The sequence below is a fragment of the Diabrotica undecimpunctata genome, chromosome 8 (genome assembly GCF_040954645.1).
Source record: "Diabrotica undecimpunctata isolate CICGRU chromosome 8, icDiaUnde3, whole genome shotgun sequence".
Classification (NCBI taxonomy): Eukaryota; Metazoa; Arthropoda; class Insecta; order Coleoptera; family Chrysomelidae; genus Diabrotica; species Diabrotica undecimpunctata.
Genome location: NC_092810.1, coordinates 134,674,143 through 134,698,214, shown reverse-complemented (window position 1 = coordinate 134,698,214; position 24,072 = coordinate 134,674,143). Strand labels below are relative to the sequence as shown.

The 24,072-nt window shown below is 32.9% G+C and overlaps 1 protein-coding gene across 1 annotated transcript in view; it reads right to left on the bottom strand.

The window, feature by feature from the left end:
- LOC140449132 (uncharacterized) overlaps positions 1–15,012 on the bottom strand; it is a 61,642-nt gene extending 46,630 nt beyond the window's left edge. Inside the window, exons 1-3 of the mRNA XM_072542278.1 lie at positions 14,785–15,012; positions 3,653–3,795; positions 692–855 (exon numbers count right to left, since the gene is read on the bottom strand). Of these exons, the coding sequence (XP_072398379.1) occupies positions 692–855; positions 3,653–3,795; positions 14,785–14,979 (502 nt within the window). The 5' untranslated portion in view covers positions 14,980–15,012. The remainder of the gene's footprint in view (positions 1–691; positions 856–3,652; positions 3,796–14,784) is intronic.
- Positions 15,013–24,072: the final 9,060 nt, after the last annotated feature.

Genomic DNA, 24,072 nt, shown 5'->3' with positions numbered 1-24,072 from the left:
AGTGAATTCCTGGGTTCCGAGGGTGTCAGCCCAAATTTATATTCCTTCTTTTTCTTCTTCTTTTATGTAGATATGACTTTGTCGTGTCTACATAAAATAAGTTGTCGTTTTATCGTTTTCGTGGTCTTCCTACTGATCGTCTTTCCATTGGAGAACCGTCTCTTGCAGCTTACTTGCTTTGTTGTCATTCGGCTTATATGATCGTTTCATTCTACTCTTCTATTTCTTACCCAGTCCTTGATGTTCTCCACCTCCCATAGTGTTTTATCATAAACATATCTATGCACATATATTTATATATACTAATATAGAAATATTATAGTTTACGAGTTATGTCTTTCTAGGTCTTGGAACCGGAAGTAAAAACATTTGGTTTTCTAATTTCTCTCACTTTAATTACTGCAGTAAATCCGAACAGACTGACAGATTCGGTATAAGACGCCGGCGCCGTTAATGTCTGTATTATAAAATGCAAGTAGTAGTGCAAAATTTTAAGTGTAAACTACACATTCAACTGTAGAAGCAACTGAGATACACTATACACTGAGAATATCTTATAATTACCTAGGGATAATCACTCAGTTTTGAGTCGTGTCAAAATTGTAGTTTAGTCAAATATGACTTCTAACAATATGCTTTATAAAACAATATAAAAAATCGCACTTAGAGTTTTTGTTCTTTTTATACATACCTGGCCATAACCAGTCTCCAGAAGGAACTTTAGCACTAACTTCAACTTTACCATATTTAAACGAAAAAGAGTTTAAAGTTCGAATACGAGCACTTTTTACGGGATTGACTATGGCATTAGCTGAACCTGTTCTTTTGCAACCTTCATTGTCCTTATTTGTACACCTAAAATACAAATTATTTTAAATTCGTAAGCATATTTATATATAAATATGTATACATACACATACACACAACCAAACTTATATAAAGGTTTTTATTAAAAATAAACAAATTAATAAAACAATCAGATAACACAGCCCGGTACGGTATAGACTATTAGCTCTATTGTGAATTGAATGAAAATAAATAAACTAACTTTCACTTTCAAAAACGAAAATATGCCTTATGTGGGGTTAACGAATGTACCAAGGAGAAAGATTATTGATCTTGTGGAGCAAGGAATGTCTCAGAGGGACATAGCTGCAGTGGTATGCGTATGCGTAACACAGGTCGTTGTGTTAAAAACCTATGCTAGGCATCACGAGCTAGACACGCTTAAGAATAGACAAAGATAAAGTCTCCAAAAAGTAACACCGGCTTGCCACGATCGTTTTATTGCCCAAGTAGCTAGAAGAGACCCAACACTTTCTCACCCGTAACTCTAAAAGCAGCTTTTGGAAGTTACAGGTGTAAGTGTTTTAAATAAAACAATAAGAAGAAGAGTTCGTGTCCAAAGACTATACAGCAGTAGACAGTTACCGGTTCCCAAGTTAAACAAGCAGCACAAGTTTGATTGTCTAAATTGGTGTCTTCAATACCAAAACTGGAACATTGGAAACTGATATAAAGAAGGAAGTGTTATGTTCTGGGAAAGTAATATGGTCGGTGAAAAAACTCCTTTAATTTTCATTTATCCAACTTTAATAGCTCCCAGGTATGTTGATTTCATTCTAGAATCTGTAGTTAGACTCTGAAAAAGAGCAGTGGAAAAGAATTTAATTTTCATGCATGATAATGCACCTCCACAGACCAGCAGAGTCACTAAAGACTTCCTTGAATCAGAAGATATCACTATTCTATAGTGGCTTGCTTGTCTACTCGACCTTAACTCTATAGAGCTGTTGTGAGATATGCTTAAAAAAAGAATTAGACCTCGCCGGCATAATTCAGAAAACATTGTGTACATCTAGTACAAGCTGCTCGTGAAGAATAGAAAAAACAACCTATTTTTTGTTTTTTTTTGCGATTTCCCGTGCATATGAATTTCCCTTGTATAATCGGTAGTTACTTGTACATTCTGTTTCTCTATATACTTCTCTACACCTTTTATTATTGTCAAAATACACTGAAATCATTTCAATAGATATATTATCTGAACCATCGGCTTTATGGCCTATTTTTCTTTTAATTGCTGCTTCTACTTCAATTTTGATTATGTCAGGTGTTTCTCAAAAACTATATATTTTCGTTTCGTTCCACATTTGCCTCCATCATTAATTTGCTAGAATATTATTTCCAGCCATTTAATACGCCATGTTTAGCGGAGTAGTATTCTGTTCTCACCTTTGATAGTGTTGTGATTTTGTGCCAAGGAGCCAGTACTATGACCACTCTACCATAAAATTTAGTTGGATTTAGAATATCATCGTTGTGAATATTTTTGTTATATGATTATCAACAATATGTTAATAATAAAATTCATCACTGCTATTAAATAAATTGACCTGTTATTTTAACAATTATCATAGAATCTACACGCTTCTGACTGCGATAAATATAAAATTAATATATACGGGTAGATTTGACAGACTATCAAGTTAAATATATCTTATAAATATTATATTGCAAACTCCAAATTTATGACAGCTCTTCTTGTGCAAACAACCTTTTTTAATTAAGTATTTTAACACGTGTTCTACTTTGTTGTGAATGAATAGTGCTTAAACTTAAGAAAGATATATTAATTGATGTTATTGAAGATAAAATTTATGCTTTGAATTTTTTTTTCTAAACGTTTATAATATTATGGCTTTACTTTTATTGAAAGGCAGAATTTACAAATACGACCTGACACAGAGAGGACAAAAAGGACGTTAGAAACAGTAGATATGATATATATATATATATATATACAAGGATTTCCACAGTTTTCACTGTATTCCTTCACTAAACCGTTTTCTCCAATTTTTCCTGTTTAGCCAGTCCCCTTCCTGTAGGTTTCTTCTACTCATTGCTTCGTCCACCTCATCTCTGAAAGATCTTCGGGGTCTGCCTCTCTTTCTTCTTCCTATCGGGCTCCACTCTGTTATTCTATTTATCCACCGATTTTGGTCTGCTCTTCTGACATGTCCGTACCAGGTTAACCTCTTCTGTTCGATGTAGTCTATTATGTCGGAGTTCATGCCCATTCTCCTCTTAATCTCCTATCTATTATTGAAAATGAAAACACTTAAAAAAATTGATGGCAAGACACTATGGGACAGAGCTAGAAGTACAGATATATGACGTAGATGCAAGGTGGAGAACATCAAGAACTGGGTAAGAAATAAAATAGTAGAATGGAACGATCATATAAGCCGAATGACAACAAATAGAGTAGTAAAGACGGCAAGAGACGGTTCCCCAATAGGAAGACGATCAGTAGGAAGACCACGAAAACGGTGGAATCACAACTTACTGGAGGCACATTAAAAAACAGATAGAGTCATGTATACATAAAAAAAGAAGAAGAAGAATAAGTTGATTAGGGCTCTGAATGTAGCGAATGAAAGTATGATTTCTTGTCACTCTGCTGATTCTTGTGTTACTGATGTTTACATTATATTTTTAATTTACCTCTATGCGAAGTACTATTTTGTTAACAAACGCAATAGGTCAATACACAATTAACAAATTCGAGTAGTCAAATCCATTATCGTGGTTGAATGGATCAAGTTATCCAAAGCCATTAATTAATTAAAAAAATTACAAAAGTACTTACTTCTTTCCTAAATCAATAGTACCAGAATATAAGAATCCATCTCCTCCATGTTCATCAGCTACAAAAGTCGGTTTAATATGTAATTTTCCGTTTTCAACATAGCTGTTACGTTTATCATCCGTATACCATTCAAATTCATTGTTCTAAAAGAAAAAAAAGGATGGTAAAAAATGAAAAATAGGCTATTCAACAAAAGAAAATATTAATATATTTATAAAAATTTTAATATACATACAGTATATGCGAGTATATATCCTTATAAATTTTTATTTAAAATATTTTTGCATTGGCCAAATTTAATTGTCCTCTAATGCCGGCTATTTTTTTTTGTTTGAGCAATGAGCAAAAATGTGGTTTTATTTGGATATTTTTAAAAAAGATTTAATCACTTTTTATATCAACTACCAATTTGCTACCATACGAATTTTATTTAAATCTAGCAAGAGACTGAGTGTCTGTCTATGTCTATGTCTGTACGAATGCTTCCCCCAGAAGTTTTCCGTCATAGTCGTGATATTGCAAGATGCTTATCGCACTGAGAAAGAAGAGATTCAAATGTTCAACGTCACTCACAGTGTGATTAGCCGAAATTGGAATTGTTTCCAGCAAACTTTTAATCTAATATACGGCATGGATGGGGTCGAGAACGAGATACGTCAAGAAGACAGGACCATTTTATTAAATAGTTATTATGGTTTTATGAGCTTATGCCATAAGTTATTGTAATGAAAAGTACACTTTTTGTAAATCGTTTTGAAAAAGATTATTTTAAAATAGGGAGTTGTTATTATACCTATACTTGTTTTGGCGCTTTTGTTTGTCAAAAACTGACGGGTGACTGCTTGGCCTCGAATTTTTAGGCAAATATCCATGTTTTTAGTAAAAACATCTGAGGAAGGTGTACCTTCCAGATAATATCAAAATCCGATTGTTTTGTGTGTTTATGTATTATGTATAATTGTAGATGATGATAATCGGTTGACCCTCAATAAGTATTTCTTCCGCCACTACACACAAACTTGGACTTAATGAAGAATTTTGTTAAAGCACTAGATCGTAACGGACGAAGGTTCTCGTTCATAAAACAGAAATTTCCAAGGGTTTGTGAGGCAAAATTTAGAGAGAGTATATTTTTGGGATCACAAATATGAGAAGTAATGAGAGATGGAGAATTTGACAACTTGCTGAATAAATTTGAACCAAGAGCATGAAGAGCATTGAAAACAGTTTTGTCTAATTTTATTGGCAATTTTAGAGCTGACAATTAGAAATAGGATGTAATATGTCTCTAAAAATTCACCTCCTGGATGCTCATCTCAATTTCTTTAAATATGATTTAGGTGCTATAAGTAATATACATGGAGAACGGTTCCACCAAGATGTTGTAACCACATAAAAGCATTAAAATGTAAATAGAATCCTAGTCTGCCAGCTGGAAAGAAAATACGTGGATGGAACGGGAAATGGAAGAAGCACATATAAACATAATACAGACAGAAAGAAACCACATTTAAAGAACAGCATAATAAAAAACAAGAAAAAGAAAAATGGAAATATGGAATATAAAAAGAAAGGAAATAAAACTGGGAGAAGAAATATGAGATAAGAAGATTGAAGTATTACCTATAACGTAAACATAAATAAAATGAAGAGGAACCACGGTATTGGAAAACGAAAACTTAAATTATAGTGGAGTAGAAGAGAAAAAGAGAGCTCAGGCGGGGCGGAAAAAAAAAGTAGAAAAATGCAACGATGTTATGGGACCACACGAGGAGGACAAAATCAATAATAATGGGAAACTAATACTTTAATTCTCTTTAAACAATGACATATTGATCATGAATACACATTTTTAACAAAAAAAGATACATCAGATTCCAAGAGAAGTCATATCAAGAAATACACAATCAATTATTGACTGTACTATAGTGCAAAAAACAGAGAGGAGCTGGAGAAGAGATGTAAGGGTAAAAATCTATGAAGTATGCAGTGATCACTATCTACTGGACACTACCTTCACAGCAATATACTAGAAATAAAAAGCACAGAAAACAAGATTAAGAAATACAAGGAAATAATTAAAGTAGATAAATTAAGGGAAGAAACAACGAAAATCTGATATAAATAAGGAGGAATTAGAGAAGCAAATGAGCTAATAAGGAGAAATGACAGAAATAGTAGAAAATTGGGGAACATTTAGAAATGCTATGATAAATACAGCAAAACTAGTATGTGGGATCAGAAAAAATAGGAAGAAGGAACGGAAACCATGGTGGAATAAAGAGGTAAAAATCGAAATAAAAGAAAAGCAGAAATTGTACAAATAAAACGTATAAGAAAAAACGCAACACAAATAGAAAATATACTAAATATAGATGATAAAAGTTAAAGAAATAGTCAAAACATCGATGAAGATATGAGAAATATGAGGATACGTGCTTGGCGGAGGAAGGCGATGTATAGGGATGACTGAAGAGAAATTCTTGAGGAGGCTAGGACCCACGAAGGGTTCTAAAGCCAGAATAATGATGAAAAAAGAGAAAAAGAGAAACTGTTAGTCCAGATATATTGAAACACATAGGAGAAAAAACAAAGATTATGATACATCCTAAATCTAATATGGAAAAAAAGTACTAATTTAATTAATTTAATTGAAGAAAAAAATTAAACAAACGATAGACAAACGTTTGCCACCATAACCGCTAACCTCCATTGATGGAGACGGCACTTGAAGAAGAAGAAAAAAATTAATAATACAAGAGAATGGTCAAATGAAATAATTGCACCAGTGCACAATAAGGGAAACACAAGAGACTGTCAGAACTATAGAGGCGTATCCATATAAAGGACATAACACACAAAGACCATATATTTACTATACAACAGATGATCGAGAAAGCCTTATAGACAAATAAGGAAGTATACAAATGTTTTATAGACATGGAAAAAGCATTTGATTCAATTAAATGGAAAACTATATGGTAGAGGCCGAAAAAGAAACAAGTAAGCGAAGACCTGATGGAAGCAACTAAACAATGGAATGGGATGAACTCCTTTTCACACTGTAACTCTTGAAGATCTCAGTCAGATAAGAGAAGAAAAGAAAAACAAGCTAGATATTAACTATTTCATATATTAGCAGAAACATTTTGTTTTTGTTTTGTATTTACAAAATAGTATCAATCCTTTGATACTATTTTGAGAGCACCTTTATATATAAGAACAAAGGTGCCCGTAGACGAAACAAAAACTTTTAACTTAAAAAGAGAATACCAAAAAAAAAAAATGGCATCTCCTAATACACCGAAAAAAATAATTAATGTAAAAAGTAACTTACATGTGAAGTAATACAATGCCGATGGTAAACAAAACAACCCAGTTTTACAAAAAATTGGTTACGAAAATCAAAAATTCACTTAGTGTACTCATATCTTAAAATCCACAAGGAATCTACGTTCCTGTATTTGGCTGTATACCATATATTAAAAAATTTATTAAAAATCCTTTGTAAAAGGTATATAATTTTTAAAAACCCAAATGGGTTGTTATAGACAAAACGTTTTCGGAATCCATTATTCCATCATCAGTGTCCTATAAAATATATAACCACTTAATTAAAGAGAACGTGAAGTTAAAATTTTGACTAAGGTTAATGAAAAGTGTGGTTAATACTTACTAGGTGCACATGAGTGTAGCCACTAAATACATGGGTAAAAACCCGTTAACAAAAATTTAGTTACATTTGTTTTACATTATATTATATAAATTGCTAGGATGCTAAAGTTACCGTTGGATTAGGTAACATGGCGGCATATGACTCCACGTTGAAGTTGCAAGTCCTGAGACGGTGTGTCTACGAGGACTTAATGGAAGCAACTGATTGAAATGACAATGTTGACAAGTTAGGACGGAACAAGTAACAGAGTAGTCAATATAACTGTATGTGTCTACTTAAGACAAAAGCCAACGTTAATTAAATTGTTAAAGTAATAGATTTTTTGATATTAAATAATATAACAGTATCAACCATCAATGTTGTTGTTTTTTTAAAAAATTGATTTTTATGTGTATGAGGTGAAATGTGGAGAGTAGATAATGTGGTTATAGTTAGGCAACCAACTATGCATGTGTGTGGTAGTATAATGAAAAAGAGATTTTTATATTTAGGCCCTTTATGTTTATTCAACATTTGGTACTTGGAAAATAGAAAATAGACACATGTAGAAGGTTGAGTTATAGAAATTTTGTTTAATATTGGTGGAAAATGAATGAATATATTTAAAATATAACAGTGTTCTTATATGAATGAGATACAACTTTTGTAGTATAATGATCATGTGAAATTTAACTTATAACTTGCTTATAGAAGGCCCTGTATGTCAAAAAACAACATTGGGTACCTGGTAAATGTAAAAATAATTAAGTTGTAAGTACATGAAAGTCAATATCTGATAGGGTGTTAACAGACTAAGTGGTATGGAAGTTTTATTTTTTTAACTATTATGTGGAATGAATAGAAATTGATGGTTGGGACATGGTTTTTTAATAAGTTAATAGAATAGTACTCAACTTATAACTTAAGAAAGGTCCTATCTGTCATAAGCAACACTAGGTACCTGGGAACTATAAAAGGATAAGTTACAAGTTGTATGATTTGCAGGTGTATAATTGTCCAAAATGTGAAAATGGAATGGTTGTGGGTTGGCTCTGTTAGAATTAAGTAAAGCAAAAATTATGGGGTCAGCTTTAATGGTAATTAAGTTCTGTGATTTGTTTTTAATTCTTAATGGATATGAAGGTCTTAAGGTGTTCATTAAACTAATGTCTAAAATAAACAGAATTTGATAGCTGGAACATGGTTTAGAAGTATGTTGTAAGTATACTACTCAACTTATAACTTAAGAAAGGCCCTATCTGTCATAAAACAACACTAGGTACATGAGAAATATAGAGAGATAAGTTATAAGTTGGTGATGTTATAGGTGTATATAAACCTCAATTATGAAAATGAAATGGTTCTAAGGTGGCTCTGATGAAATTGAGTGAAAAATAAGAAATTTATAGTGTTTTTGAAAAAACTGTTATATACTGTTATATACTGAAAATACTGTTATATTATTTAATATCAAAAAATCTATTACTTTAACAATTTAATTAACGTTGGCTTTTGTCTTAAGTAGACACATACAGTTATATTGACTACTCTGTTACTTGTTCCGTCCTAACTTGTCAACATTGTCATTTCAATCAGTTGCTTCCATTAAGTCCTCGTAGACACACCGTCTCAGGACTTGCAACTTCAACGTGGAGTCATATGCCGCCATGTTACCTAATCCAACGGTAACTTTAGCATCCTAGCAATTTATATAATATAATGTAAAACAAATGTAACTAAATTTTTGTTAACGGGTTTTTACCCATGTATTTAGTGGCTACACTCATGTGCACCTAGTAAGTATTAACCACACTTTTCATTAACCTTAGTCAAAATTTTAACTTCACGTTCTCTTTAATTAAGTGGTTATATATTTTATAGGACACTGATGATGGAATAATGGATTCCGAAAACGTTTTGTCTATAACAACCCATTTGGGTTTTTAAAAATTATATACCTTTTACAAAGGATTTTTAATAAATTTTTTAATATATGGTATACAGCCAAATACAGGAACGTAGATTCCTTGTGGATTTTAATTTGACGGTATGGTCAACTTGGCTCCCCAGTACATGCGCTTAGCCACTAAAAGATGCACTTTGAAGCTGGATATTTGGTTCATCTCCCAATGCATAAATAATCAGGTTTTCCCTATTTTTTGCAAGATCAAAACTCCAGGAAATGTTCCAGTCAACTTAAAGAACACCTTCCAACTGAAAATTTTAAAAAAGGAGATTTGTAACCATTATGGAAAGCTAAACTACATAGATTGTAAACTTAAGGTAACATATGACTCTCTACTTGATTTCATGGGCTTTGATAACTTAAATAATTTTTTGAATGACGTTCAGGACAGACTGGACAATGTAACTTTCACCAAATTCAATAAACTTAAATCCAAATTAAACAATCTTATCAAAAATAAATCTAATTCAACTAATAGTAACAGTAACAACAACAGTAAATTCTCTAATTTTTCCTTTCACCCAAGATTAAAAAATCTCTCTTCAGTTACCTTCGATAACAATGAACTTCATCTACTAAATCTAGGTCTCAAATACTCCATTCCTCGTAAGGTCTCTGAAAAAGACCTCCAGAGTCTCTCCATTGAGCTAGATATTATTATCCAAAACCTTTCAGTCCCGTTAAATCAAAAAACTTCAATCAGAAACTCCTGCTTCAATACTATAAACAAATTCAAAAACAAAAATTCTTCCAACTCTTCAATAATACTTAATACCAATACACCCTCAGCTTCTAACTCTTCTTCCAACTTTCAAAATTTTCATTCAACACCCAATTTTTATAACCTTTCTCAAAATAAACGTAATGAACATCTCAAAACCCTCAAATCTATTAAGAATAAAATCATATCCCACAACTTAATTATCAGTAAAGCTGACAAAGGTAACTGTTTAGTGATCTTAGATCAAACTTCATATCATAATAAAATCTCAACCTTCCTCAACAACAATAACTTCACTTTACTTACAACAGACCCCTCTAAAAAGTTCATAAATAAATTAAAAGACAATATCAAACTTTTCACAGATTTCTTCTCAGAACATTTTGCCCCATATTATAAAATCCCAAGCAACCCCTTGATACCCAGGCTGTACGGTTTACCTAAGATACACAAAGAGGGCATTCCCATTCGTCCAGTTGTTAGTTTCATTAACACTCCAGTCTCAATCTTATCAAAATTTATTTTAAATCTTATCAACAACATGACGAACTTCACCCCTCGATTTTCAGTCAAAAATACTAGCCATCTAGTCAATAATTTACAACACATCAATCTTCACCCCAACATTACTATGCTTTCATTTGATGTCAGCAATCTATTCACGTCTGTCCCTAAACAAGAAACAATTAATCTGGTTAATTCTCTTCTCAGAGCCAACTCCATTACTTCATCTACTACCAAATCCATTATCCAACTTCTACAACTTTGTTTAGAACAAGATTTCTTTGTTTTTAACAACAAATACTATAGACAACCTGATGGCTTAGCCATGGGTAGCTGTCTCTCTCCTTTTTTGGCTGATGTATTTATGGATCATTTAGAATCCACACAGATCATGAAAAACCCTGAAATACTCCATTGGTTCCGCTATGTTGACGACTGTTTAGTCTTCATTTCAGGTAATTCCAATTCAGCTGAACATTTACTTTCCAAAATTAACCAAATTCACCCCAATACCAAGTTCACTATGGAACTAGAATCATCCATGTCAATCAATTTTCTAGATCTTACCATTACCAGATTAACTGACCACTTCGATTTCAGTATCTATAGGAAACCCACACAGACCGATCACACAATTCCATTTTCATCCAACCACCCCATGTCACATAAACATGCAGCTTTTCATAGTTATATCCACCGCTTAGAAACCATTCCACTTTCAGACACAAACTACAAAAAAGAATTCAACATACTTAGACAAATAGCAGTCAACAATGGATATGATCCCAACATCATCAACAAACTCATCCGTAAAAAACGCCTTAAGACCCTGCAGGAGAATGCGTTCCCCAGAGACCTCACCACCAAGCCCAATTACGTTTCACTTCCATACTATCATGAAAGTCTTTCTGGAGATATCCGAAATCTCATCCAAAGGTCGGTTGAAAACATCCATGTGTCATTTAAAGTACCCAACAATTTGGGTCAACACATATCTAATTCCAAAGATCCCATCAATTATATGGATCGGAGTGGAGTGTATAGATTAAAATGTTCAGATTGTAACGCCTCTTACATAGGTAGAACATGCAGATCACTATCCTCACGTTCTCTAGAACACACTAAAAGAGAAAATACTTCCACTTTCTCTCAACATCTTAAAGAACACAAACACACCCTTAATATCCCAGAAGACGTTTCACTTATTCACAACATCCCCCAAAAAAATTTCCTTAAATTAGACTTATACGAAGACCTTGAAATTCTCAAAGAAAAACAAAAAAGCCCAAATTGCGTCAATCGTCACGTATCCTTCAATCGAGACTTCCTCCCTCTCCATCGCCAACTATTTTCATAATCTTCATCCCTTACTCACTTTTACAACAAAAATCTACATTTATCACTATTTGTCCGCCAAATACTCATCTTCTTTAAACCACTCCAAAAAACTTTTCTGTTTACACATCACACTCCCAATCAGTCCTTATCACTCTCTAGTAAATCCAAACTTCTAGTCCGACCCACTATACCTTTGTTGTCCATACTTCTTGTCGGCACCTCCAAACCTTATACTATTCTTCATCTCTTTCAAACTAACCTCTCAGTCTTCATTTCACTCTTCCACACAACCTTCCTAAGGTTTGTTTGCAGCTCTCTGGGGATCTCAGCCTTCTGTATTCTTTCCGTATCCTACATTTTTTCAAAAACACTATAAATTTCTTATTTTTCACTCAATTTCATCAGAGCCACCTTAGAACCATTTCATTTTCATAATTGAGGTTTATATACACCTATAACATCACCAACTTATAACTTATCTCTCTATATTTCTCATGTACCTAGTGTTGTTTTATGACAGATAGGGCCTTTCTTAAGTTATAAGTTGAGTAGTATACTTACAACATACTTCTAAACCATGTTCCAGCTATCAAATTCTGTTTATTTTAGACATTAGTTTAATGAACACCTTAAGACCTTCATATCCATTAAGAATTAAAAACAAATCACAGAACTTAATTACCATTAAAGCTGACCCCATAATTTTTGCTTTACTTAATTCTAACAGAGCCAACCCACAACCATTCCATTTTCACATTTTGGACAATTATACACCTGCAAATCATACAACTTGTAACTTATCCTTTTATAGTTCCCAGGTACCTAGTGTTGCTTATGACAGATAGGACCTTTCTTAAGTTATAAGTTGAGTACTATTCTATTAACTTATTAAAAAACCATGTCCCAACCATCAATTTCTATTCATTCCACATAATAGTTAAAAAAATAAAACTTCCATACCACTTAGTCTGTTAACACCCTATCAGATATTGACTTTCATGTACTTACAACTTAATTATTTTTACATTTACCAGGTACCCAATGTTGTTGTTTGACATACAGGGCCTTCTATAAGCAAGTTATAAGTTAAATTTCACATGATCATTATACTACAAAAGTTGTATCTCATTCATATAAGAACACTGTTATATTTTAAATATATTCATTCATTTTCCACCAATATTAAACAAAATTTCTATAACTCAACCTTCTACATGTGTCTATTTTCTATTTTCCAAGTACCAAATGTTGAATAAACATAAAGGGCCTAAATATAAAAATCTCTTTTTCATTATACTACCACACACATGCATAGTTGGTTGCCTAACTATAACCACATTATCTACTCTCCACATTTCACCTCATACACATAAAAATCAATTTTTTAAAAAAACAACAACATTGATGGTTGATACTGTTATATTATTTAATATCAAAAAATCTATTACTTTAACAATTTAATTAACGTTGGCTTTTGTCTTAAGTAGACACATACAGTTATATTGACTACTCTGTTACTTGTTCCGTCCTAACTTGTCAACATTGTCATTTCAATCAGTTGCTTCCATTAAGTCCTCGTAGACACACCGTCTCAGGACTTGCAACTTCAACGTGGAGTCATATGCCGCCATGTTACCTAATCCAACGGTAACTTTAGCATCCTAGCAATTTATATAATATAATGTAAAACAAATGTAACTAAATTTTTGTTAACGGGTTTTTACCCATGTATTTAGTGGCTACACTCATGTGCACCTAGTAAGTATTAACCACACTTTTCATTAACCTTAGTCAAAATTTTAACTTCACGTTCTCTTTAATTAAGTGGTTATATATTTTATAGGACACTGATGATGGAATAATGGATTCCGAAAACGTTTTGTCTATAACAACCCATTTGGGTTTTTAAAAATTATATACCTTTTACAAAGGATTTTTAATAAATTTTTTTCATATCTTAAAGATTAATAGATACATTTTTATAATTTATATATAAACAGATTTAAACAGATGTAATTGTAATATAAACATAGCCTTAAATGTTACATTGAAGCGTAAAAAGAGCCGCTTGGCAATTATTTTATTATTTAAAACACAATTATTAACAAGAGGTCAACGAAGCAGGTATCACATTTAAAATTTTAAAATAAAAAATTGGAAACCAATGTTGTAAAACACAAAACTTCGAGAGCGAAGATTTATAGGCTAACGTTGACATACGGAGCAGAAAACTGGATCATAAATAGAAGACACGAGAGTAGAATACAAGCAGCAGAGGTGAAATACATCAGAAGAACGATAAAGGCAAAAAGAATAGACATAATCAAAAATAAAGAAATAAGAAACAGACTTAAACCGATACTTGACACAATAAAGGAGAAAAAAGTAGCGTCGTAAATGGACATCAGCAGGTAGGTGAAAATAGTATAGAAAGCTAAATCGATGGGAAAAACAAAAGGGGCAGACCACCAAAAGATTGGAACAGCGACTTAGCAGATACATTACAAAATAAGGGCAAATCTTGGCAAGAAGTAACATCAATTGCGAAGAACAAAAAAGAATGAAGAAAATTCATCAAAGGCTAGATGTACGTCCCTCGACACCTATCACTAGAAGAGAAACGATTATGTGTGTGTATTTAAATAAAAGGTTTTAAAATATAAGATAGCTATAGTTCTTTAAAGGGAATTTGAACAAAATCGGAAATAATAATAGTATAAGACGTACCTATATTTACTCATAAATTGCTTTATTCTTTATAATCAATGGTGTATATAGGTATTTAATATATTAACAAATAGATAGTTAAGAACACATGACTGATTTTCAAATAAATATAAAATTTAAATTCCCAAATAAACAAAATTTGCGTATTCCAAAATTTAAATAGACATCGTCACTGAATTGTAGAAAGCAAATATGGATATTATATTTTAATTAATACTCACTCCACCACCGCCTAAGGTTTGCTCATGGTCCCATTTCGATAAGTCGAAAGAATTAAAATTGTCTTCGAAGATTAGGTCACCAGAACAGATATTCTTGGGTGCATGTGAACCACTTGCAGTTGTTGCACTTTTTTTACATTCGGAATTGACATTGTCGAATAATATCACTGAAAAAACGAGCAGTATTATAATCATGTTTTCTGTCGTTTTCCGTATATTATGCTAAAATTCTATATTAGCTAACGCTTAAATACAAACGACTACACCGATAAATTAGTTGATGGGGAATTCTGTAGGGGTAACCAGGGAATCAATAAGTTACCTGTACTAGGGTATCGAAGAAATTAGTACGAATGGAAGAAATTTCAAATTCTTTGAACTGTGTAAGTGGAAAGTACCTGAGTAAATAAATTATTTTGGTACATTCGCGTAGTGTTCAATACGAGTTAAAATTCGGGTAATAGTATTAAAAAAACTATTTAACCGAGAGCTCTTGAATATAAATGTAAAAATTTCATGGTAACATCATGAATTATAAACATTTTATATATAATTTGGAATAAACAGGAATCAAAATATTTAAAACTTACATTCCGAGTATTCCTCTGTATGGCAGATACTTGGAAACATCAAGGGATAACCACAAAACAAAAGAGTGATATATTGTTAATATATAAGAAAGAAAAGAAAAATTCTAAAAATATACTGACTTGAGAAAAAATAAAACAAAACAAGAGAAGATAACAATTACCAGAAAAATGAATAAGTAGGGCATACACTAAGAAAAGAGCCAATTAACTTAGCCAGGTAGGCACTTGAGTAGCAGCTTGATGAAAAAAGAAAGAGAAGACCGGATAAAAGGTGACAAATGTTAACGGCAAGAAGTCATAAAATAACTGATATGAGTTGGAGATAATTCAAATGAAGAATAAGAAATAGAGGGGATTAGGTAAGACTGCGCTGATCTACGCAAAAATTTGCCCAATACTCCATTAGGAGAGACAGCATCACAGGAAAGAAGTATGATGGAGATAAACTTCGAATCAGCAATCCTCCACCTGATGATCAAAAAGAAGCACCACCAAGGAAGATGGAACAAGAACGATGAGATACTGCAGGATAAATGTTCTCTAACTGATCATAAGCTGTGATATGAATGTGCAGCATTTGATTTGGGATAGCAAAGATACCAATAAAGGGGTAAGTTATTACCATAGTTTGAATGGACTATGATCTAGGCATAATAAATGTAGAAAACAAACCAACTTTCATAACTACCCAACGTAAGGAGGTAATTGATATAGCAGTGGCCAAGACTAACGTGGCCATAAAATAAAAATAGCATCTGTCAGATGAGATTTATTGGTCAGAAACTTATCGTCACCCTTGTAACACAGACTGGAAAGCCTTTGAAGCAAACCTGGAATATTGTTTAGGCAGGGTTATATGGACAATAAGGAATGCATTGAACCTAGAAATGGCTGCTAAAAAATTTCAAGTGGCCACTGCCATTTTAAAGATTTAATTCTGTGGATTACATCAGTGACCTTGGCTGTCTGTCTGAAGCATTCTATTCTTTTTCGTCTGTCTTTGATATACATCGATCCATTGTCCTTTGAGTGACTGAGTTTATCTCTTTTTTTAGTGTCCAAGTTTAGCAGCCGTATGTCATGATTGGTAGTAAACGCTGATCGAATGCTTTTTTCTTCAGGTGAACTGGCATTTTCGATTTAAATATAACTGCATTTCTACCAAAAGATGCCAAGCCAGTTTCATTCTTCTGTTGATTTTTGGGAGTAAGGAGCCAGATTTATGTTACTTGTCCCAGGTATACATACTCGTCTACTGTCTCAAGTACAGTGTTGCTTATTATTACATCCTGGACATCCACTAGCTCGTTGTACATTGTTTTTGTTTTTGTTAAGTTCATTTTTAGGCCTGCAACTTCATTGCTAGCTGTATTTAGATCACTTATAAATTCTTGTACTTCTGCGGGATTATTAGCAATTAGAACGATGCCGTCTGCAAATCTTAGATGGCTGAGGTATTCTCCATTAATTGATAGGCCTTTGTTCTGCTAGTTAATTTTGTTAAATAATTTTCTCGAGTTACAGTGAAGAGCTTGGTGATATTGCTTCTACTTGTCGGACGCCTCTGATAGTTAGAAATTCTGGAGTGTTTTCATAAATTTTTACCTTAGTTTTTGCTTATATGTATATATTTGCTAAAGTCTCTATGTACGCGTTGTCAATGCTTTGGCTGTCAAAGCTTTTATTACTGCCTTTGGATATATAAAATCGAAAGCATTCTTGAACTCTATGTTCTACTAACTGTTTTGGATTGCTTTTCCTACCAAGCTTTCATTGTATTTTTTAATGTCTTCTGAGATGTCGATGATAAATCTTTAAGAATACTATATAAAATCTTCAATAATATCTATGACACAGGCAATATTCCAAAAGATTGGCTAATTTCAAAATTTATTACGTTACCAAAGAAACAGGGAGCGAAAAAGTGCGGAGAATATAGGCTAATAAGTCTAATGAGCCATACACTAAAACTTTTTCTTAAAATTATACATCGCAGAATATACAAGCTATGCGAAGAGATAATATAAGTCACACAGTTTGGATTCATAAAAGGCGTAGCTAAGAGAGATGCACTGTTTAGTCTACGAGTATTATTCCAAAGATGCAGAGATATGATTTGCGATATCTACATCTACTTTGTGGACTACCAAAAAGTATTTGACACAGTTCAACACCGAAAAATAATGGATGTTCTAAAAAAAGCCCAAATAGATGATAAAGACCGGCGGCGTATAATACAAAATTTATACTGGAATCAATCAGCCACAATAAGAACAAATCTTGGAGATAAACCGACGGAAGCGATCCAGATTCTGCGAGGCGTTAGGATGTATACTTTCGCCTATATTATTCAACCTATATTCAAAAGAAAATATTTAGCTTTGGAAGTCTTGGAAAATTGCGAACATATAATTATTTTAAATGAAGAACGCATAAACAACATCCAACATGCAGATGACATCGTTATTTTTGCAGAGAGTTTAAACAGTTTACATTAACTAATAAACAAAGTTAATGAAGTAAGTCAAACATTTGGACTACAAGTAAACATATCAAAAACTAAATTTATGGTCATCAGCAAAAATAAAATTAGAGACGTCCAACTGCTTATCAAGAATACACCAGTGGACCGAGTAAAACATTTTACCTATCTTGGAACAATAGTAAACGAACAATGGGATCACTCACAAGTAAAATGAAGAAGGTTAGGAGTGCATTCAACAACATGGCTAAACTCTTTAAAAGCCACAACCTTAATCTGGAGATAAAAGTAAGGCTCCTACGATGTTATATCTTCTCGATAATATACTACGGAATTGAATCCTGGACACTCACTGAAGCAATGGAGAAAAAAAAGCTTTCGAGATGTGGCTATACAGAAGAATCCTAAGGATATCATAAATGGACAAGATAACCAACGAGACTGTACTACGAAGAATGGGGAAAGACAGAGAGGTGATGTATATTATTAAAAGAAGAAAGTTAGAATATCTAGGACATATAATGAGAAACAGCACTAAATACAGATTACTGAAAATAATCATTCGAGGCAAAGTAATGAACCTGAGGAAATGGTTCTCCAAAACAACAACTAATCTATTTAACGCATCAGTTAATACAATAATTATAGCCAGAATGATCGCCAATTTTCGAAACGAATTTCCAATTTCTCAGAAATCCATCTAATTATAATTTTTTTGTCTTCGATATACCTCAAATAAAAGACTTTGCATAAATTAACTTTCTAAAACTTTCCCCGATTTGAAAGATAATAGTTTAATACGGTTAATCGTTGTTTTATAATCCCCTTCGGTAAAAACAACCTCAAACGGCTTTTCCCTGAATTTTCAAACGAAACACTTTCTATTTATACATATTTTTTATTTAATTCTACTTAATATATTAAATTCCATTCTCATATTTTCAACATGTAGAAATAACAATTTTAGTCATTTTTCCTTTTTCTCTGTCATGTAAACTTTGTGCATATTTTTGAATCATGTGATTCAGTGAGAAGACTTTCACAAACAATTACTTATTATTTAATTTAGAATGATAAAAACGCAACAGTTTTCAAAATTTTAGGTATTTTCCTTAGGTCTAATTTTCTAAGACGACAGTAGTTAATGCTATATTTATAAATAGTAATTTATTCATACTATTTAAATTTATTTAAAATTAACGTTACAATGTTTACAATGTAAACTATTTTGTGCAAAATATATCATTTCTTTTTAACAGGAAAAATAGTTAAGACAAGAAACCTTTTCAATATGTATATTTTTTTTAATTATAAACATTCAGATAAGCAACGAAAAACAAAACAAAGTATTTTTGTGTTTACAGTTATTTGTACATAAATATATTTTATCAAAGTGGACATAATTTGACAAAGTGTTCATAATAGAATAAGAGTATGATGTATATAATACTAGCTAATACTCTGATACTATTTGTCCGACTAAAACGATAACCTTTTAACGCCTTTTCCAGTGACTGAAAGATGTGCAAGTAGCAACATGGAGTCAAGCATTGAGTTGCAAAAGAATGATACCAGGTTTGAGTTTCCCTGGACGTTTCCGTCCTATTGGTTGATGGAGCTTGTTCAAAGTTTAATTATACCAATATTCATTAATATGCACTCTAGTTTTTATAAACTCTTTGAGCAAGAGTCCTTGATATTTGGAAAACAATGTTAACCATTGAACCTTAAACTTCTTTGGTGACGGATAATTTGCGTGTTTCGATTTATATCGCAGTTAGCACTTACGGAATTATAATAGTTGCACATGAAAAATAGAGGAGAATTTAACATAAGATTAGTTCTAGCTTGTGTATTTCTGAACGTAATCGAATTTCTCACTGGATAAGATGGAACGTTAAAATTTATTTGTCGAAAAATATCAGGGCAGTCAATGAGATTGTGTAGTAGCTTGTACAGGAATATTAGAAAGGTATTAATTCGTCTAGATTCTAATGATACTACGTCCAAACCACTACACAACTCACTATTGCTGATGCCCCTCTTGGGATATTTGCCGTTAATTTTGAAAGACAAAAATTTTAAAAATTTACGCTGCACCTGCTCTATAATTTGGATATGTACATCATAAAAAGGTGACCAAATGACAGAGGCATATTCCAGTTTACAGCGTACAAAAGTGTAATAAAGTAATTTGATTGCCTTAGTATTAGTGAGATTTCGACTATTTCCAATTATGAATCCATAAGATTTAAGTGCTTCTTTAACTTTTAAATTAACATGTTCAACAAAGGTGAGTTTATAATCAAATGTAACTCCAAGGTCTTTAATTTTATTCAAACGTTCAAGTTCATTGCCGTCGATAATATAAGGATGGTATATATTAGACTGTTTCCTAGAATAACTAACTACTTTGCACTTATTGGCATTAAGATTCAAATGATTTGCATTACACCATTCATGTACTCGATTCAGTTCACTCTGCAGTGAACTTTGTGGGTCGGAGGTAGTAATGCCATTATATTTCATCACAACAGGAATTCTTGAACTATTATTTTTCGAATTTACGTACGACCAAAACTTCTTGGGGTTGATGGATAAAGCAATTTGGATATTCTCGACATTTACATTGTATGCCAAACTGATTTTTGATTTGACAAGGTGTCTTAACCGTTGAAACTCAAGCAAATCACAATGATTTTTGAATCGTTTAAACTTTTTTCTAAACTTTGCTTTTAATTTGATGTTGTGAATGATATCAGCATCGAACCAGGGTGGGTATTTATGGCTAAAGTTTTTATAAACTGGAATATACATATTAAACACAGAAAAAATCTTATCATAAAAGTTATTTAATGTTTCATTAACGTCATTAGAAGTATCCAGAGAATTCCAATCCGTTTCATACAGTTCTCGATATAAAGCAGGAAAATTTGCTTTTTAAAGTTGTAAGTTAATTGCTCCAAACCATACCTAAATTTTAGGCTTTTTTACAAATATATCCGTAAATGTTATTAGAAGAGCTAGGTGATGAGAGTCTTCTTAGACCAAAGGTGAGTCATCATGCTTCACTTCACAACTGAAATGCGATAAGACCAAATCTAGCAGTCTACCCAAGTGATTAACAACATTGTTAAATTGTCTAAGGCCAGTAGAGCCCGCAAAACTTAAAACTAAGGAAGTTTTGAAATCAGACATATCATTATCTATAAACCTTGAAACATTGATCGCCTAGTACTATGCAGTCATCATTTAAGTAATCAAATTGCCCTAAGCAATCGAGAAAATATTAAAATTCTACCAAACTTAACCTATCAGGTAAATAAACAACAACTATATAAAAATATTTGTAACCAATCCGGCACTTGACAATAATAAGATCAATTAGTGGAAATTGTGCGTCGAGAGCCGTAATGTCCAATATTTCAGATGTTATGAAATCTTTTAACGCGAGCACTACACCACCACCCTTCACCTTGTCCACCTCATGGAATTTTCGGTCTTTTCTGTATACGACATAATTATTCGGAAAAAGTTCCATACTCGAAACATCACTGCGTAGCCACGTTTCACTTAATGCTATGATGTCGAATTCACAATCACTAACGTTAGCATTAAACAATGTAATTTTGCTATTAAGGCCGCGTACATTTTGGTAATAACATGTAATTTCAACGTGTTGGGATTTACTTGATCTGGAATTGCTGGACACATTTAGTTTAAAGAGCTCTCAGTTTTACTGACTATGGTAGGTCTACCCTTTACATACTTAATGATCAGATTTTGTTCTCCATTGTCTGTTCGACGTTTTAGTTCGGTCCGGAGTTCATTTAAGTATTGTCTCTGTCGAGGTGTTTTATCATCAAAAATTGAAATAGCAGAGAAAGTAGATATGGCTAATTTATTCTTGATACGCAAAATAGACTTAGCCTGCGCGGGTGTTGAAAAGGTCACTTTCATTAGACGGGCCTTATTTGATCGTTTACCAATTCTTTGTACATGTCTTGCAGAAATCGGATTTGGATTACCACCTTGTATTGTAGTTAGAATATCATTTACTTTATTATTATCTTTCATAGCAGAATTAGTTTCTGGGACGTTATACAAAATGATATTATGCGATCGATTAATACGGTCCATGGCTTCTTCAATTATCTCTTCCTGATGTTCGGATTGTATTGTAGGATTAATATTAGCTATTTTCCTTTCCAGCTCCTGCATTTTAGTTTCCACAAGATTCCGTTGCTACAAGTATTACATAGTACTTTGATATTTTTACTACGCATTCGTGTAATCCGACTGACATCATCGCCCTGCAAGCCAATGCATGAAGTATGCAAAGAATTCATACATCCTGAACATTTTATAATTTGAGTGTTTATGGTAGATTGCTTACAGTTTATACACACAAGCATAATTAATTATTTTCGTCGCTGATATGAACGGCAATATAACCAATTATTGCATATATCGAGATTCACAAAGGATGACCAATAAAAATAGGTACTCACGGTTGTGTATCTTGTGATAATAAACACTTTGAGAAAATTTCACTAAAAGCTGACTTGTATAACTCAATTAAATTAATGTTTAATGTGAGGCACAAATGTTTTTCGACTTTTATGTGTAACTATCAACTATCAATCCTATCACTCAATACTTATGTTGTAGAAAGGAGACAATTCACAACAGTATGCCCCATTGTTATGCCCCATTTTCCGTACTCCACCTGTAGCCGGACTTGTGCATTCTGGCGTAGTAAAAATTTATTTGATGGCTTATTACTAAAGCGTTGTGAGATGTGGTACAGAACATTTTTCTTTTCAGATATGGCACAACGGGGTTTCAGACTGTCTGAAATGACTGATGCAGATATCTGGGAGATGTTGGATCATATACCTGCTGCTGACGCTGAAGCAACAGATGTTGAAAGTGATTATGATTCTGAAGGTAACGATAGTTTAGCTGATCCTGTTGCTGAGGATGCTGCTGAAGTGTATCTGAGCAAATTCCAGTGCAGGGAGCCTTACAACCTTTTTGGCGACAGAAACGTCCTTGAACGCTAGAATCGACGGAAGAAGATGGTGGTCCAGTAGTAGCAGTTCGTGTTGTAACAGGTGATGTTGCCATGAAAAATGATTCTAGCGAATTTAAATCTATTGTTTAAGAAAGTAAACACCTTCAACTTTATGTAAATGAGATGGTATTTCGAGGCCAAAAGCAGTTTCCAGAAAAAATTAAGAAATTAGCCACTCCATACGAATGTTTTCTTTATTTTCTTGACGACACAATGGTTGATCATCTAGTGGAGCAAACAAACTTGTAAGCTCGGCAAAATGATATACAAACAAAATTTAGCATCCAGTCCGACGATATTCAAAAATTTGTTGGCATTCTTCTATATATGTCTGTTTATCGCTATCCGAAGGTCCGATCATATTAGGGAAAACACTCGTATGAGCCAATTCGTCAGACTATGCCTTTGCTTCGGTTTGAATCTATACGAAGGTACCTACACTATAATGACAACTCAGTAGCTGTGGAAAGGGGTAACCCTGGATACGATCCTCTGCATAAAGTTCGTCCGCTAGTGAAACATTTCAATGACAGGTTTCTATCAGTCCCTATGCCTTCTAGGTTGTGCGTAGATGAACAAATATGCGCTACAAAGATCACTGGAAGTGACCTCCTACAATATATGCCCAACAAGCCACATAAGTGGGCCTTCAAATTTTTTTGCCTTTATGACACTTCTGGATTTTCGTATTCATTCGAAATTTACACTGGTGCAGGAGACCTCATAATCTTAAACGACACTCCAGATCTTGGGGCTACCTCGAATGTTCTGGTTCGCTTATGAAAGCACATTCCAAATTTCGTAAATCACATTTTATACTTTGAAAATTTATATACGTCTTTGGGCGTGCTTACCTATCTCCGAAGTAAAGGAATATACAGCTTGAGAACAGTGAGAAGAAACAGAGTACCCAATTGTAAATTATCGACCGACGCTGATTTGCAAGAGAAGAAAGTTGTTCATGGTTATTCAGAAGAATTTGTTGGTAACGCATATGGTATAGATATTACCTCTGTATTGTGGAACGATACAAAATATGTGCGACTTTTGTCGACTTATGTTGGAGTGAAACCATTTGCATCCAAAAATGATAGCGTACAGTCCCAAAAAATTAGATGGTGGGACAGAAAAAAAGAATT